The sequence below is a fragment of the Daktulosphaira vitifoliae genome, unplaced genomic scaffold, assembly GCF_025091365.1.
Source record: "Daktulosphaira vitifoliae isolate Bord-2020 unplaced genomic scaffold, ASM2509136v1 Scaffold_1, whole genome shotgun sequence".
In the NCBI taxonomy this organism is placed as follows: Eukaryota; Metazoa; Arthropoda; class Insecta; order Hemiptera; family Phylloxeridae; genus Daktulosphaira; species Daktulosphaira vitifoliae.
The window spans coordinates 62,186,701-62,201,510 of NW_026099572.1; the positions used below are offsets into that span (position 1 = coordinate 62,186,701).

Here is a 14,810-nt window from a genome sequence, read left to right on the forward strand (position 1 = left end):
CTCGATTCGCGCATTATTGTCGCGAATGTTCTGTCGGATCATCTCGACTTGTTCTGCCGCGTGCGCTAACGAGCAGGCAACGTACACGTCCTGCACGTACGATTTCTTCTTCGCTGACACGGTCCGTGGAGTTGTCGAAAACCCCCACTTCAGGTTTGCTGACCGGAATTTCGCTATCGAGCGGCGTACGGGGTGGTAAAATTTCAGTAGATGGATTCCTCCCTTCTCTAAGTAGGTTTCCTCTAGCATAATTAGCATGTTGGGTTTCGTCGCATAGCATGGTAGCTGTTTAAAAGTGCATTCACGGCGTAATTCAGCACAATTCATTTGTGCAAATGATTTCCCCGACATATTGAACATGAATATTATGTTTGTTACACGCAATATAATTCAGCGACACAAGTGAAACAACCGAAGTAAATAATTAAATATTATCATAATAAATTATAATAATATGTAAATAGCGTTAATTCAATCAGTTAGGTATGGGTAATAACCAAACAGAACCGAAAAAAACAAAATAGCAAACCAGTTAAGGTGTACGCATTTTTATATATTATATATAATATATTAAGTTTTATATATTATATACTGTTTTATTACAAATAATTACTAAATCTTTTAATTACATAACCTATTACATTCAACAGGACTCATTATTATGGCAAGCCTTTGTATAGGTATTTAAAAAAAAAATAGAAATTTTAATATAAAAGTAGCATGTTTTTTTATTATGGCAGCCATTTGTAGAAGAAAAGTCGTTGGGACATTTTTTTTTAAACTTATATTACATAATGTAAGCTTTAATTTAACATATATTTAAAGGTCGCAGTATTTCAGACATATTTTTAAAAGTTATGTTGAAAAAGATGAGTTTTTTAATCACCTCTTGTGAGCAGATAAGGTGTCAGATTTTCAAAAATATAATATCAAATAAAAAAAAATCACTTAAGGTTTCAATATAAAAAAAATTGATTTGTTCATTTTTCAATAAGTTATGGCAATTTTAAGAAGAATTTTAGATTTTATTTATTTTTTTAACATCCACTTATATTAAAAATATTTTGTTAGAGACACATATATTCACATTACACATAGCTTCTAATGCTAAAAAAAATTGAAAATAATAATNATTTTAAGAAGAATTTTAGATTTTATTTATTTTTTTAACATCCACTTATATTAAAAATATTTTGTTAGAGACACATATATTCTAATACTTAAAAAAACTAGAATATGATTTTTTNTCTAATGCTAAAAAAAATTGAAAATAATAATTTTTTCTTCAACTATACATCGTATAAATAAAAAGTTTCATTCTTATCTATGTCATAAAGAAAGCCGTGTTTAGCATACGCGTTTTTCATCTGTTCAAGACTTTCATTGAAGTTAACTTCTAAGAATTCGTAGTGTTCAAACGTTTTTGGTAATTTATTATCTGATATATATTTGTCTAAATCGTCTATACTTTTATTTACACAATAATTGTATTCATCAATGTTGTAATTATTTACTATTTTTTGCAAATTATTATTATACATTTTGTACGTTTCTTTGAAATTATAATAAATTCTGTTCACATATAAATTATTATCTTCATTTCTTTCTTTTTTTACTAAATTAATAAAAATGTTTAATTCTTTTAAAACATTTGTTTTAATATTGACATTGAACAATTTCCTTAGGAAATGTATTGCACTAATATAACGTGTAATAAGTTCTTTGGATTCATCAATATATGGAATTAATGAATCCACACACTTCGTGTAATCAGTAGGGTACAGCATATTTGCATTACAAAAATCAGTTATACATTTTACGTGATTTACGATCAATGCTAAACTTATTGTGTACTCATAATTGATTAGCCTCAATGTATCACTCATTTTTATATGAACATTTTTTTTAGTGACGATGTTACCTTTAGAATTGTTCTTTAATAATAATTCACATACGCTAAATGTATAGTCATCGTCAAGATCATGCACAAGATCTGTATTTGGTAATAAGTCCCAATTATTTTCTTGTAAAAATGAATTTAAAAAATTGATTACATACCCTTCATCATATTTTTGCTGGCTATTCGTCGCGTTGACTACCAAGATAAATATTAAAATATTATAATTCATTGTTATTATGTAATGATTTATTACATAATTATAAAAAAACTAAATAATTTTTTAAAATATGTATAAATGTTTTAACATGAAATTTATTTAAATTAAAAAATTAGAAATTTTTTTAAAAATCGCAAAATTTACTAGTTGATTAAGCGATGGCCTACTATATAATGTACAATAAACCACGTCACAAGTTGTTGACACGTCACACGTTGCTATTAACAGTGTATTAAATTCTTTATAATAAAATTTTCTCTAAAAAGCAATATTAGTTTGCTTCTATTTTGTTATACACAACATTCTGAATTTTAATGTCTTTACTATCAAAATAATTATTTATTCCAATAAAATTATTGATAATTAAATTTTTGTTAATTTTTCAATTTATAAAATTCATCATTTTAGATTTCCAAATTAAAAAATAAATCGTCTTCAATTTCTTCTTCTAGTGACAGAAGAAATCTTTTTGATTTTTCATATTAAGAAATCCTGTATTTATATTTTACATTTTTAGTGAATTGATAATAATTGATAATAGTAATAAGCAAGAAAAAACGTATTTTCTGCGACTTTAAATGTCATAGGTAACATTAATTTTTAAGCAAAAACAAATTTTGTTCACAGAAACACATGAACCGATGAAATGATAATAATTAAAATAATAATATACGTTATGGTAACAAAAGTTAAAATGTATAATTTCGTTTATACAGTACAAGAATCACTCGGTTTTGATATATTTTGAAAGTTAAATTAAGTAAGGATAGCAGCTATTACACTCATTAGCGTGGGGAAAAAAGTAATTAGATAACCTATTTTATATTTCAGGGCATTTCATATGAATGACCTAGAATAATTAAATATTTTGGTATTACTTTAGTAACATCTAAGAGTAGTAATTTAAGAGATTTATTGGGTAACCTTAAAGATAATGTAGAAGAAGGGCGAAAATCAGGCATTTATAAAATTAAATGTGAATGTTAAACAAAAAGAAATATAGGGCCAGATTTAAAGATTACATAAGAAACATTAAACATTTATTGACACATAACACTCCATTAAAACCATAAAACTAATTAAAAATGTAAATAATTACAATGAACTTAATATTAGGGAGGCAATAGAAATGTTTATAAATAAAAACAATTTAATTAATTGGGATCTTGGCCCACTAAAAAATTCATTATTAAACTTGTGTAAACTGGCAAAATGTGAAAATATTACTTAGTGATGACGTCATTGGGTGATAAGGTCACTAGGGGTATATAAAGGAGTTTTTCTTGTTGGGCTGTCAGTATGTGTTTAGCGTTGATAATGGTAACATTATTTCCGAAATACGTATCCGCGACTTTTCATTAATTTTTTGTGGCTTTGAGTTTAATATTTTTTAAATTAATAATTATTTTAATATAGTTTTAATTTTACTTAATTAATTAGCCACAAGTGATCAATTATTATTATATGTTCCGAAAATACTGCGACCTTTTTGTGATTTATTTCATTATTATATTTTGTGATATTATTTATTATAATCAGTCACCCCAGTATACATAAATGTTGTTATAACTATTTGATGTATCGAATGAATCAATTTTTGTATAAAAGTTGTAATAAATAATAATTTTGTATAAAAATGTGTAAAAATTAAACTTATACTCCATAACATTGTCAACTATTTATATTCTATAATTTTTTTTCTACGATCGCTCTATTCTAAATTAAGTACAAAATACTAGAAAATTACCCCTGTTGTCCATTTTTCAACCCCGAGTAGGTACGGGTTAAACTTGTCTGATTGACATGAAATTTTTTTGGTTCGTTTTTACATGTACATAAACAAATTTGGGGGGTGAGACCAAGGAATTTTTAAAAGAAATTTTTCATAATCTATAACTAAGGACCACTCTAATATATATATTGTAATAAACAAAAAGATATAATTATGGATAGTATGTGGTAAACAAAAAGAAGTAAAAAGGATATGGTGTGTTGTGGCAAAGGAATGTTGTTAAGTGTGTTTGGGGTTCGGAGTGTGAAAGGGAAGAAATGTAACACAGGTGACCAATAAGGAAATAATAACCGTAGCGGGCGTAGTGTAAAAAGGATGGGCACCAATGGAAAGTAAAAGTGGCTATAGATACCCGGTAGTGACTACAATAAAATGAAATAGAAAGGGATCTCGGGGTATGTATGCTTGTGTAAAGACGTCTAATGCATAAATAAAATGGAATTACAAAGAAGGGTCACTACCTAGCTCCTGCACAGAAACGCGTACACTAATTTCCGGCGAGTCACAAGTATCGTATTTTTTTATAAAGATATTTTGGTTTATTCTCAATAACCTATCCTGTTCTAATTGTTTATTACTAAAAAAATCTTCAGTAAAGGATCTATTATAGATTTATTTTGTAAACAAATGTTCCACTTACCTCTGACTATCCTGATATTCTCTTGAGATGAATGATGTTGTTGATGTAACAATTATCGATGTATACGTTTACGCATTAATGTACGCAATTATATTTATACGGTTTATATTATTATTAACTCGCGTGTAACTACTTTTCTAGTACAATTCTATATTAAATCTACCCAAGGTGAAGTCTAAGTTTATTATAACTCTGTCTTTTGTAAAAACCTTTTGTATATTTATGTAGTATAGTCCTTAACCTTGTATATGGTGTTTTACCTTATTATATTTATTATTTCATAATTTATAAAGNCTTAATATATTTATTATTTAATAATTTATAAAGCAAATAAATAACTTCTAAACAACATAACTGTCCTGTGCAACAAACTATTTCCAAGTGGCCTACGTCTTTTCAGTCGTCCAAAGAGTGATCTAGGGTAGATGCGAGCTCAATTTCGATTCTTTGCACAATAGATTATACTAGTGTCCTACACTCCAATTGCCCGCACTGTGGCTGAGATTAGACTAGCTGGTCGATAAGCGAAGAGACACTTTTGGTTGTTTAGTATAATGTTAGTTATAAATATATATTAGTAAAATATTAATTTTTAGTATAATATTTCGACTCTAATTTATTTGTATTTCGTAGCTGGATATACCAACGCGAGATCTCAAATAATATCTTTGTCTTTATGCAAAGAACCTTATGATATGTGGCCTACTTCTTTTCAATCACCTGTAGGACGACCTAGGTTAGATGCGACTGTACTATAGATTTATGCACGATAAGTTATGTTAGTGTCCTACACTCCGATTGCCCGCACTGTGGCAGAGATCAGACTAGCTAGTCGATAAGTGGAGAGACACTATGAAGAAATCTTATGGTTAACTAAAATTCTAATTATGATATTATTGTACTATTACCCTGTCCAGCCAGGTTGTGGCCCTTCAATAAATAGTAGATACAACTCAATCAAATTAAGTACCTTAGAATATCTAATGTATATTACAAAATAATATTAATAAGCTATGCGTTATAAATTATATAAGTGTCCTACACTCCGATTGCTCGCATTGTGGCAGAGATCAGACTAGCTGGTCGATAAGTGGAGAGACTTTGAAAAAAATCTTAAGATTAACTAAAAATTCTAATTATGATATTATTGTACTATTATCCTGTCCAGCCAGGTTGTGGCCCTTCAATAAGTAATAGATACAATTCAATCAAATTAAGTACCTTAGAATATGCTTACATATATATAAATATAAATANGGAAGCGAAGCCGCGAATTTGGGGGAAAATGGCCTTTTTATAGCACGCAAAACTGGTTTAGCGATCTCTGGTGAGATTCTTGAAATATTTTTTGCTGTATTTGATTGGTTAATGTGATAGAATCTTTTATGTGGGCGTTTTATGGAATGCGTAAGAGGGAGGTTAAATTTTGTGTAAGGGTATTATTTTATTACTCATCTTATCAACGGGGAAACACTGATTTGGTGATATATTTTATTAAATATAAGTATTAATTATTACATGTATTAAAATATGATACTACAATATTAATTAGTAAAATGTATATTTATTAATTGTATATTTATAATTTTGATAACCATTTAATTGTATTGATTAAGATTTATGATCGTCTCAATAAAAAGTGCCATAGGGTGGTTTAAAAAAATATATACAATAGAGTGACTATTTAAAAAAAAAAATAAATGACAAGTTTTTACTCCCCTCCTAAAAATGATTGGATTTTAAAACATAGTTATAATAATTATAAATATAATCAAATTAATTTTAAAAATTAGAATACTGTTTCTTTACAAATAGTAAAATAATTCACTTTTTATAATTAAAGTATTTAGTAATAGTAGATAAGAAATGTATGTTTAAAGACAATTTGATATGGTCATTAGAGGGCTGCATTTCAACCCAACGTAACCTCCAAAAAAATAACTATGATACAAAATAATAAATGTTTTTATTTATTTCCACGTACTCACAAATAAGTAGTTAATGTCAAATTTGAAAATGTAATCACATCTAAATATTGGGTATTTTAATAGTTTATGTATAAGTAATGATATGTGTTTTTATTAGTATAATTAATATGTGTATTGGTTAAGTAGTTAAACATTCTTGCGACACAGTCATTTACGCTAATGAGTAATCTTTAATGCATCTTTCTAATTAAATCATACACGAACATGTTTAAGTCTGTCAATGATTAGTCTAATTGGTCGGGGTAGGATTATAAATTATCAGAAATTTGTGAAAATATTTAGCACCAAAAAGGAAAGTGTAGTATACGAGAGTAAATGCTATGTAATTAATGATTTAATAATCGATTATGATACAATTAATGAGTATTTTTTTGTATAAATGAACGTTGAAACTCCGATAAAGTTACATCGTCTTCAAGAACTTTCAGCAACTCTTCTAAATGAACAATATGGCCGCTGTTTGTATGAGAAAACAACGTTATGTTTATGTTGCACCGACACCGCCAGTCGAAATGCTCGACTCAAGCAGTTATACTATTTCGTTCAGTGATAGAAAATTTTTACAACTGGGATTGAATCCAAAGGAGGACTTCGATATTTCGGTATATATTATTACTCCTTCACGATATATTAGCATGTCCGCAGAATTTTTAAATATTGTTTACGGCATGATGAATGAAATAAATCTATTTTTACAATCAACTCCTATGAGGAGCGAAAACAATATTTTTTATCAAAATGATTGTTTCAAACTATCTAAAGTATTATATGGTGATACAAAACATTTAGTATTAGAATCAGTGACACTTGATGGATGTCGTGTGTTATTAAATAATGAAAACATTCAGGTGCTTAAGCAATCGGAGTATACTATTAACAATGGCATTACATGAAAATTAAAATAGCGTATGCAAGTAATACATCAAATAGATCGTATTGTGCAATATGCCGACGGTAAATGGACAGGTCTTAGAACTCAACAATCACCCAATGGTGAAATGTATAATTTAATAAGAAGTATGAACGATTTAACACTCAACGAAACTATCCCAAAAGTTGACAATAGCTACCTAAGTGAGTTGAAGAATGTAGCATGCGATGAAATAGTCGATCGATGGGTCAAGTCGTGGTCCGAGGACACGTATCAAATCAATGTAAGTTTAATGAATATAAATTATCATTACCTTTATTGTCATTAAATTTATAATTTGTTTTAGGAAAAAGAAGAAATGTATGACGAAAATGACGGACCGTCATTTTTCAACGAAACCCAAGAAAATAGTTATAGTTCATGGGCTTCTCAGTAGCCAAAACCAAATCACGTCAGAAAATTAACTTACATTAATAACTTATAAACAATAATTTTATATATTGTACTAGTTTCTTATAATAAACTTATAATCTAAAATAAAAAACAAAGTGTTGTTATTTGTATATAATATATTTATTTCATAATAATAATAATAATAATTACAAGGTTAATAATAAATGTTTACATAAACGTGTAAAAAAATTTTTAATTAAATTATACGGACAGTTCCGTCAAAAGGTGTATATGTAAATACACTGTCTGAAATTACTAGAGCATCTGCAGTTGTATTAGCAGGGAACGCTGGCTGATGCTTCAATTTCAATACTTAGGTCAAAAGACGAGACTGTAATTGTATCGTTCTGCTTTGACATGTCGATTACGGCAATAGGTATTAAATTAAGAAATTGTTTTTTATTTACTAAAGGCGAACACCAAGGTCTATCATAATAACTCTTTTGAAAATTAACATAGAAGGAAAATAAAATACTAAATAGTTTACAGTCAAAGTTACATCTTAAATCGTTGTACGGGTAAACTTCTGAATTTAAATGGACTTTAAGATTTGTTAAATTACAGTGATCGAATTCAGACATTGATTTACTTTCACTATTTTTACGGTCTGTTTGAAACCCTACTATAACATAACGGGGTTTTTGAAAATTATTACATGTTTTAACGGTCCACGAAAACGATTTTTTTTGTGGTATAAACGGATATTTACACAATTCCCAATTTCTATGAGCGCAATGTATAGGCTTTTCACTATCTAAAACTCTAATTAATTTTAATTGTTCCTTTTCGGTCACTTTGACGATTGGCATATTCCATACAACTTTTGTTAGTTTAATTGATACTGTAGACAGTTTTTCTTTTGCTGCGGTACTCGTGTCTAATAGCTTGACAACGTCAGTATCACCAGAAGTTCCCGTGCTGTATTTAAGTTTTTCAGAGGACTCGTTCACATCGAACAATTTGATTACGTTAATGTCTGAAGAACTCCTCGTACATATTAATGATTGCGTACAGTTTAAGAGTATTTTTTTATAATCTTCGGCAAACCCTAGTATATGCGACAGCAGTATAATCCCAGAAAAATATGTACAGTCGAAAAAGTTCTTATTGTCTTCAGTAGTAATGTCCCATGCTGCAGTGTGTAGTTCGTTAATATCAGCGGGGCTATATGAGCAATAGCCTTTCAAAGTAGATGTAATGCCCGGGTTGCGTACTTTTTGTATTTGAGTACCGTTTATTTCATAACGTATTTCAGAAAATAAATATGCGAGTCTGTTGTTAATAAATCTAGGACTGGACTTCATACCATCAGGTTTTTTTCACTTCACCTTCCAAGTACAAATAACTGGCACTTGGTAAAGTGTAACTGTCCATGTTGCGAATTTCAAATCGTATTTCATCATTTTTACCTAGCGCAGTGGAGCTATACGGCAAAAATGATTGTACCTGTTGACTAATTATTTTACACTGGTCCACATAACTTTCCGTCACGTCTAAGCATAAATCGTCCATAATTTCAAAGAACGATTTTAAAAACGATAAATGACGTTTGCTAACGGACTTATTCGTTTTTTCTTTTAGCGGCGATTTTCTCACGGCTTTCTTTTTAGGTAAATATAATGTTGTCTCTGCTCTGGGTGACTGTGAACTACGTATTGGTCGACGAACACTTGAATATATATTATTATTAAACTTAAGAGCCATGGTTCTATGTACGAATGTGAAGGCGGAGAGTTAAAGTTTCCCTTCTCAAATCAACTATTTTACCAGATTGAGACCGTAATGTAACTTCAGCGTTGTATACGGTGGTTGTGTTTAGCGGATAATAAACTAACGATTTAGGTACTTCTATAATTTTGTATCCTGCTGGGACAGAAGGAAAAAATGCATGGATCGCTTTGCTTGATTGTCCATTATCATATGAACCGGTCGCTATATTACACTCGAATATATAGTANTGCTATATTACACTCGCATATATAGTATTAACTTGTAAAATATCAGCAATGTTTGTTGAAACATGACGTACATTCGGGACATGACACTTAACCAGTTTCGTGAATTTTGTCATTCATGTTGGAACGATAGTAAATTTAGTTTTGTAGTAATTAACAAAGATAATCCGCGAAATGAAGGCAGGTATCGTAAATGTTTCGATACTTTCGCAATAATATAATGTCGTGTAATAACGGGATTTTGTCAGTAATCGATTAACAATGGACGGAGAATCTAATAACGAAATATTGAGACAATTAGCCGAGGCCAAGCAAAATATTAAACGAAAATTCCAATCATTTCAAAACGATGATGCTGCTAATGAGGTTTACATGAAACGTACATTAAAACCCATTATTGAACCTTTAAATGAGCTTACAACACTTCAGAAAGAGAAAACATCGCATATTTTAAATTTTACTAATAAATTTGATAATAATAACGAGTAGTTAAAATATAAACAAAACCATGATGGTAACAATTATAAAAACGATGAAAATAATTCTATAGTAACTTAGCTGCATAATCAAAGCTATAATATTGAAGACGCTAATTCTAGTGGAAATTCTGAAAACCAAATATTTTCTATGATGGACTCGATTGAGGCATGGCTAGTTTATCGTGACGGGGACAAAGCGTATGCACCGAAAAAACACCGGGATTTAATAAAATTTGGTGATAAAATTGATCAGTTTAATTATAAAACAGCTCAGCTGATCATAAAAAATAATATATATCAATTGACCCCCGGTCTAATACAGTTAATATTTTCAAAACGGCGTAACGCATACGATAAAAATGACTTGGATGTCTATAGAGACATTCTAGTTCATACTTCTGCGCACTTAACAACGAATAAATTAAAAATTAAAAAAACAAATGGCTAAAAGTATGAAGAAGTTATAAGTAAATTGTTTGTCGAGAGCAAAGGTCTTGAGTTGTCATTGAATACATCGAATAACTATAAATATTGGAATAACGCAGACGAGCTCTGCAAACGTCTTAGATTACTAGCAGTACCCCTAAAATCAAAAAGAGGAGCTGATATAGTGAAAGCAATAGAACCTATACTTGCAAAACGTAATATCGTACACGTACAGAGCGATTTGGGTAAAGAATTCTATAACTGAAAATTTTCAACTCTTATGAAAAAATACAACATAAAACATTACTCAACGTATAGCACATTAAACGCCTCAATTTGTGAGCGATTAATTCGAACCATCAAGACCAAATTATATAGAGAGTTTATCGCTCAAGAATCACACAATTTGTTATCTATATTAAACAAAGTTACGCACGAGTACAACAACAACGTACATAGAACGATAAAGATGACTCCTACGAAATATTCTTGATAAAATAATGTTTCATCGGGAACATTTATGACAGTCCAATAAAAAACCAAAGTACAAGAAGGGATAGAAGAATAGGAGCATCCCCATGCATGTTAAAATTACCTTATTTTAAAACAATTTTTAGATATGTCTGAGAAAGACTACGTTCTTAAAACTTGTTAACTTCGATGTGAAGCTGAGAAGGTATTAATTTTAGTATGATGTGTTTTTTTTATGTCTGTCGCCAAAAGATACGTCAAAAGATCGCAAGTTGGGTCTAGTTGAATACATTGCCTTAAAAGTTGAAAGAATTTCCTTCGTTCCTTGTAAATGGGTGAAAAACCTCCAAAAAAAAATACAATTTTTAAATTTGATAATTAATAGCCATATTACACCTTCGCTAAAAAAAAAATTAACTACATTGTAGCAATATACAAATATACAAATTACTAATGAAATACATTTCAGAATTAAATTTAAAATTAAAAGGATCATGGTTCCTCTAGTTAAAAGTAACACGTGAAATTAACAAAAATATTTTAATATGTTACAGAATGAATTCGGGTTGACAGAAGATCAAGTTGCAGGTAATTTTCATTTTATCAAAATCTTACAAGAAAACTATATTTCATATACATATTTCATGTATAAATTTAATTGATGGCACACATAGCCCATACAGAAGAAAATTTTTGGTAGATAAAACCGTAATCAACGCATCTTTTAGTAAAAGGGAAGGTGAAACATTTGAATGGAAGCAAAATTAAAAACTATTTCAATAATATAGAAAATTCTTATCTAATAATAGAAGTCAAGGAAATAATGTGCTATTGTATTATAAAGACAAGTTATTTATATTTTTAAAAGTAATTGTTGAGAAAAGTAACAGGATATCATATATATCATAAGTGTTACAACGTGTGTAAATTTTACTCAATATTTTATATTTTGCTAATGAAAATTTATTTACATATAAAGAAATAATAAGAAACAAAAAAAATATTGTTTTCAAATTATTACTGATTTTGATATGTTAATTTTAATGATTTACTTCAACTAAAAATACCAACAAAAAAACATAGGTGTTAAAACGATCTACTCAATACAGAGTATTATAAAATTTGATTATAATTGAAAAAATCAATTGTTAAATTTAGATGAAACTAAAAATTATTTTTTTTTAGAAATTATTCATACAGGATGATTTTTTAATCATAACCCACTCAATTACTTACACAGTAATAGTAATTTAAACATTTTTGTTTTTTGATTATCTTCAATTACACATTATTCTTGAATTATTAACTACGTAATACTTTTTAATTTCATCCCTTAGGCCTGGTAAGAGTGTCAACTTAATTTTTTTAAATGGTAACACATATTTTTAATTTAATAAAATGTTTGAGTTTTTAATTTAATAGTAAATGGCACTTGAATTTTCAGTATAACTTTATTTGTTTATTAGATATAAACATTTAAAGTTTCAAATTTTTGAGTTAATATTCATGTATAATACACAAGGGATTACTTTAAATGTTTAAATCTAATAAAAAAATAAAGTTATATTAAGAATTCTAATACCATTTACTATTCGATTAAAAACTCAAACATTTTATTAAATTTAAAATATGTGTTCCCATTAAAAAAAATTTTTTTGACACTTTTACCAGAGATGGGATGAACTTAAAAAGTATTACATAGTAAATAATTCAAGAACAAAGTGTAATTGAAGATAATTAAAGTAAATATAGTTTAAAAATACTGAAAAACACGCTTTTAAAACATATCGAACTAAAAAGTTAAAAATCATTTTTAAATTAAGCTTAAAACAATAATGAACAAAAAATACTAGTATTATTTTGTAAGAAAAAGCTTGTGGGCTTTGTGCCATATTTTTCGTATACTTAGCGGCCGACTCTTTTTTAGCTTTGATGCGAAAATGAGAAGGTATTAATTTTACTATATGTTTTTTTTTTTTTGTGTCTGTGGACTCTCAATCTCAGCTCTCGCTGGATCAATTTTGATAAACAATATTTCAAAAGATCACAAATCGTATCTAGTCGAAGACATTACCCTCAAAAATTGAAAGAAAAGCGTCTGGTACTCGATATACTAAAAATATGGCACACAGCACACAAGCTTTTTCTTACAAATTAATACTAGTATTTTTTGTTCATTATTGTTTTAAGCTTAATTTAAAAATTATTTTTAACTTTTTCGTTCAATATGCTTTAAAAGCGTGTTTTTCAGTTTTTAAACTATATTTATTTTAATTGTCTTCAATTACTCATTGTTCATAGCTCAGTATGTAAGTTTTTGGTTAAAATATTGTTAAGGACAATTTATAGCATTATAAAGTTAAAAATGTAAAAAATAAAATCAAGAAATTTTTCACAAAAATAGCATTTAGTAGTCATTTTTACAACGAAGACAAGTCCAGAGGTCAAATTTTTTTTTCATTATAAAGTATATTACATTATCTTTAATTTAATATATATATAAAAGTGTCAGACTTTTCGGAACATTTTCAAAAATCAAGTTGAAAAAGTAAATTTTTTGTGAAAAAGTTGTAATTTTAAAAACTCCCTAATGGGCAGATAAANGTAATTTTAAAAACTCCCTAATGGGCAGATAAAGGGTTTGATTTATAAAAAATATATGCCAAATGATAGGTAATGATATTATGCATCTATAAAAAAAAAAATTACTGATCCATTCATTTTCCNAAGGGTTTGATTTATAAAAAATATATGCCAAATGATAGGTAATGATATTATGCATCTATAAAAAAAAAAATTACTGATCCATACATTTTCCGAAAAGTTATAGCATTAATAAGTTAAAAATTTAAAAAAGAATTATTTTACAAAAATCGTAATTTTGTGTTGATTTTGATGTCTATTTTCACAACGAAGATAAATCCAGAGGTCAAATTTTTTTTTTCATAATAAAGTACATTACATAAGCTTTAATTCAAAATATATTTAAAAATGTGAAAAAGTTGTCATTTTAAATCCTCTCCAGTGGGGAGGTAAAGGTTTAAATTTATAAAATCAATATACCAAATGAAAGGTAATGATGTTATTCATCTATATAAAAAAAAATTATATTAATATGTTCATTTTTAAAAAAGTTATGGCAATTTTAAGTAAAAAAATTTGAAAATTTTTTGAAAATTACCGTTTTTTTTAAATTTGTAATTATTTTGGAGGTTTCTTCCATTTAATGGGTACGAGGGAAATATTTTCAATTTTTGTGGGTAATATGTTCGACAAGATACGATTTGTGATCAAAAAAGTGGTAAAAGAAACAAAAAAGAAATAAATAAAAAAGAAAAAACACATCATTGTAAAACTACTATGATCTCAGCTTCACATCGTTCAGCAACACAATGAAATATTATATATAGATTTTATTTATTTTTTTAACATCCACTTATATTAAAAATATTTTATTAGTGACATATATATTCTAATGCTTAAAAAAACTAGAACATGATATTTTTTTTTCTTTAACTATTACATCGTATAAATAAGAAGTTTTTTTCTCATCTATGTCATAAAGAAAGCCGTGTTTAGCATACGCGTTTTTCATCTGTTCAAGACTTTTATTTAAGA

The 14,810-nt window shown here is 27.9% G+C and overlaps 3 protein-coding genes across 3 annotated transcripts; 1 reads left to right on the plus strand and 2 right to left on the minus strand.

Annotated features, from left to right (window-relative positions):
* Positions 1-1,253: 1,253 nt before the first annotated feature.
* On the minus strand, positions 1,254-2,302 carry LOC126895340 (reticulocyte-binding protein 3-like). Its single transcript, XM_050667102.1, has 2 exons — positions 2,059-2,302; positions 1,254-1,993 (listed from the first exon to the last, which is right to left on the minus strand). The coding sequence occupies exons 1-2, from the start codon at positions 2,066-2,068 to the stop codon at positions 1,290-1,292; spliced, it is 714 nt and encodes a 237-aa protein (XP_050523059.1). The 5' UTR covers positions 2,069-2,302; the 3' UTR covers positions 1,254-1,289.
* Positions 2,303-6,834: 4,532 nt separating this feature from the next.
* Positions 6,835-7,872, plus strand: LOC126895344 (uncharacterized). Its single transcript, XM_050667108.1, has 2 exons — positions 6,835-7,691; positions 7,755-7,872. The coding sequence occupies exons 1-2, from the start codon at positions 7,446-7,448 to the stop codon at positions 7,842-7,844; spliced, it is 336 nt and encodes a 111-aa protein (XP_050523065.1). The 5' UTR covers positions 6,835-7,445; the 3' UTR covers positions 7,845-7,872.
* Positions 7,873-8,136: 264 nt separating this feature from the next.
* Positions 8,137-9,165, minus strand: LOC126894915 (uncharacterized). The gene has a single exon (XM_050666271.1). It carries the CDS (start codon positions 9,163-9,165, stop codon positions 8,137-8,139), a length of 1,029 nt encoding a protein of 342 aa, XP_050522228.1.
* Positions 9,166-14,810: the final 5,645 nt, after the last annotated feature.

Excerpts from the sequence above, each read along its gene's own strand:
- LOC126895344 (XM_050667108.1), top strand. The coding sequence starts at position 7,446 with ATGCAAGTAATACATCAAATAGATCGTATTGTGCAATATGCCGACGGT. Across the intron at positions 7,692-7,754 it reads AGGACACGTATCAAATCAAT|GAAAAAGAAGAAATGTATGA; the intron begins GTAAGTTTAATG and ends AATTTGTTTTAG.
- LOC126894915 (XM_050666271.1), bottom strand. The coding sequence starts at position 9,165 with ATGAAGTCCAGTCCTAGATTTATTAACAACAGACTCGCATATTTATTT.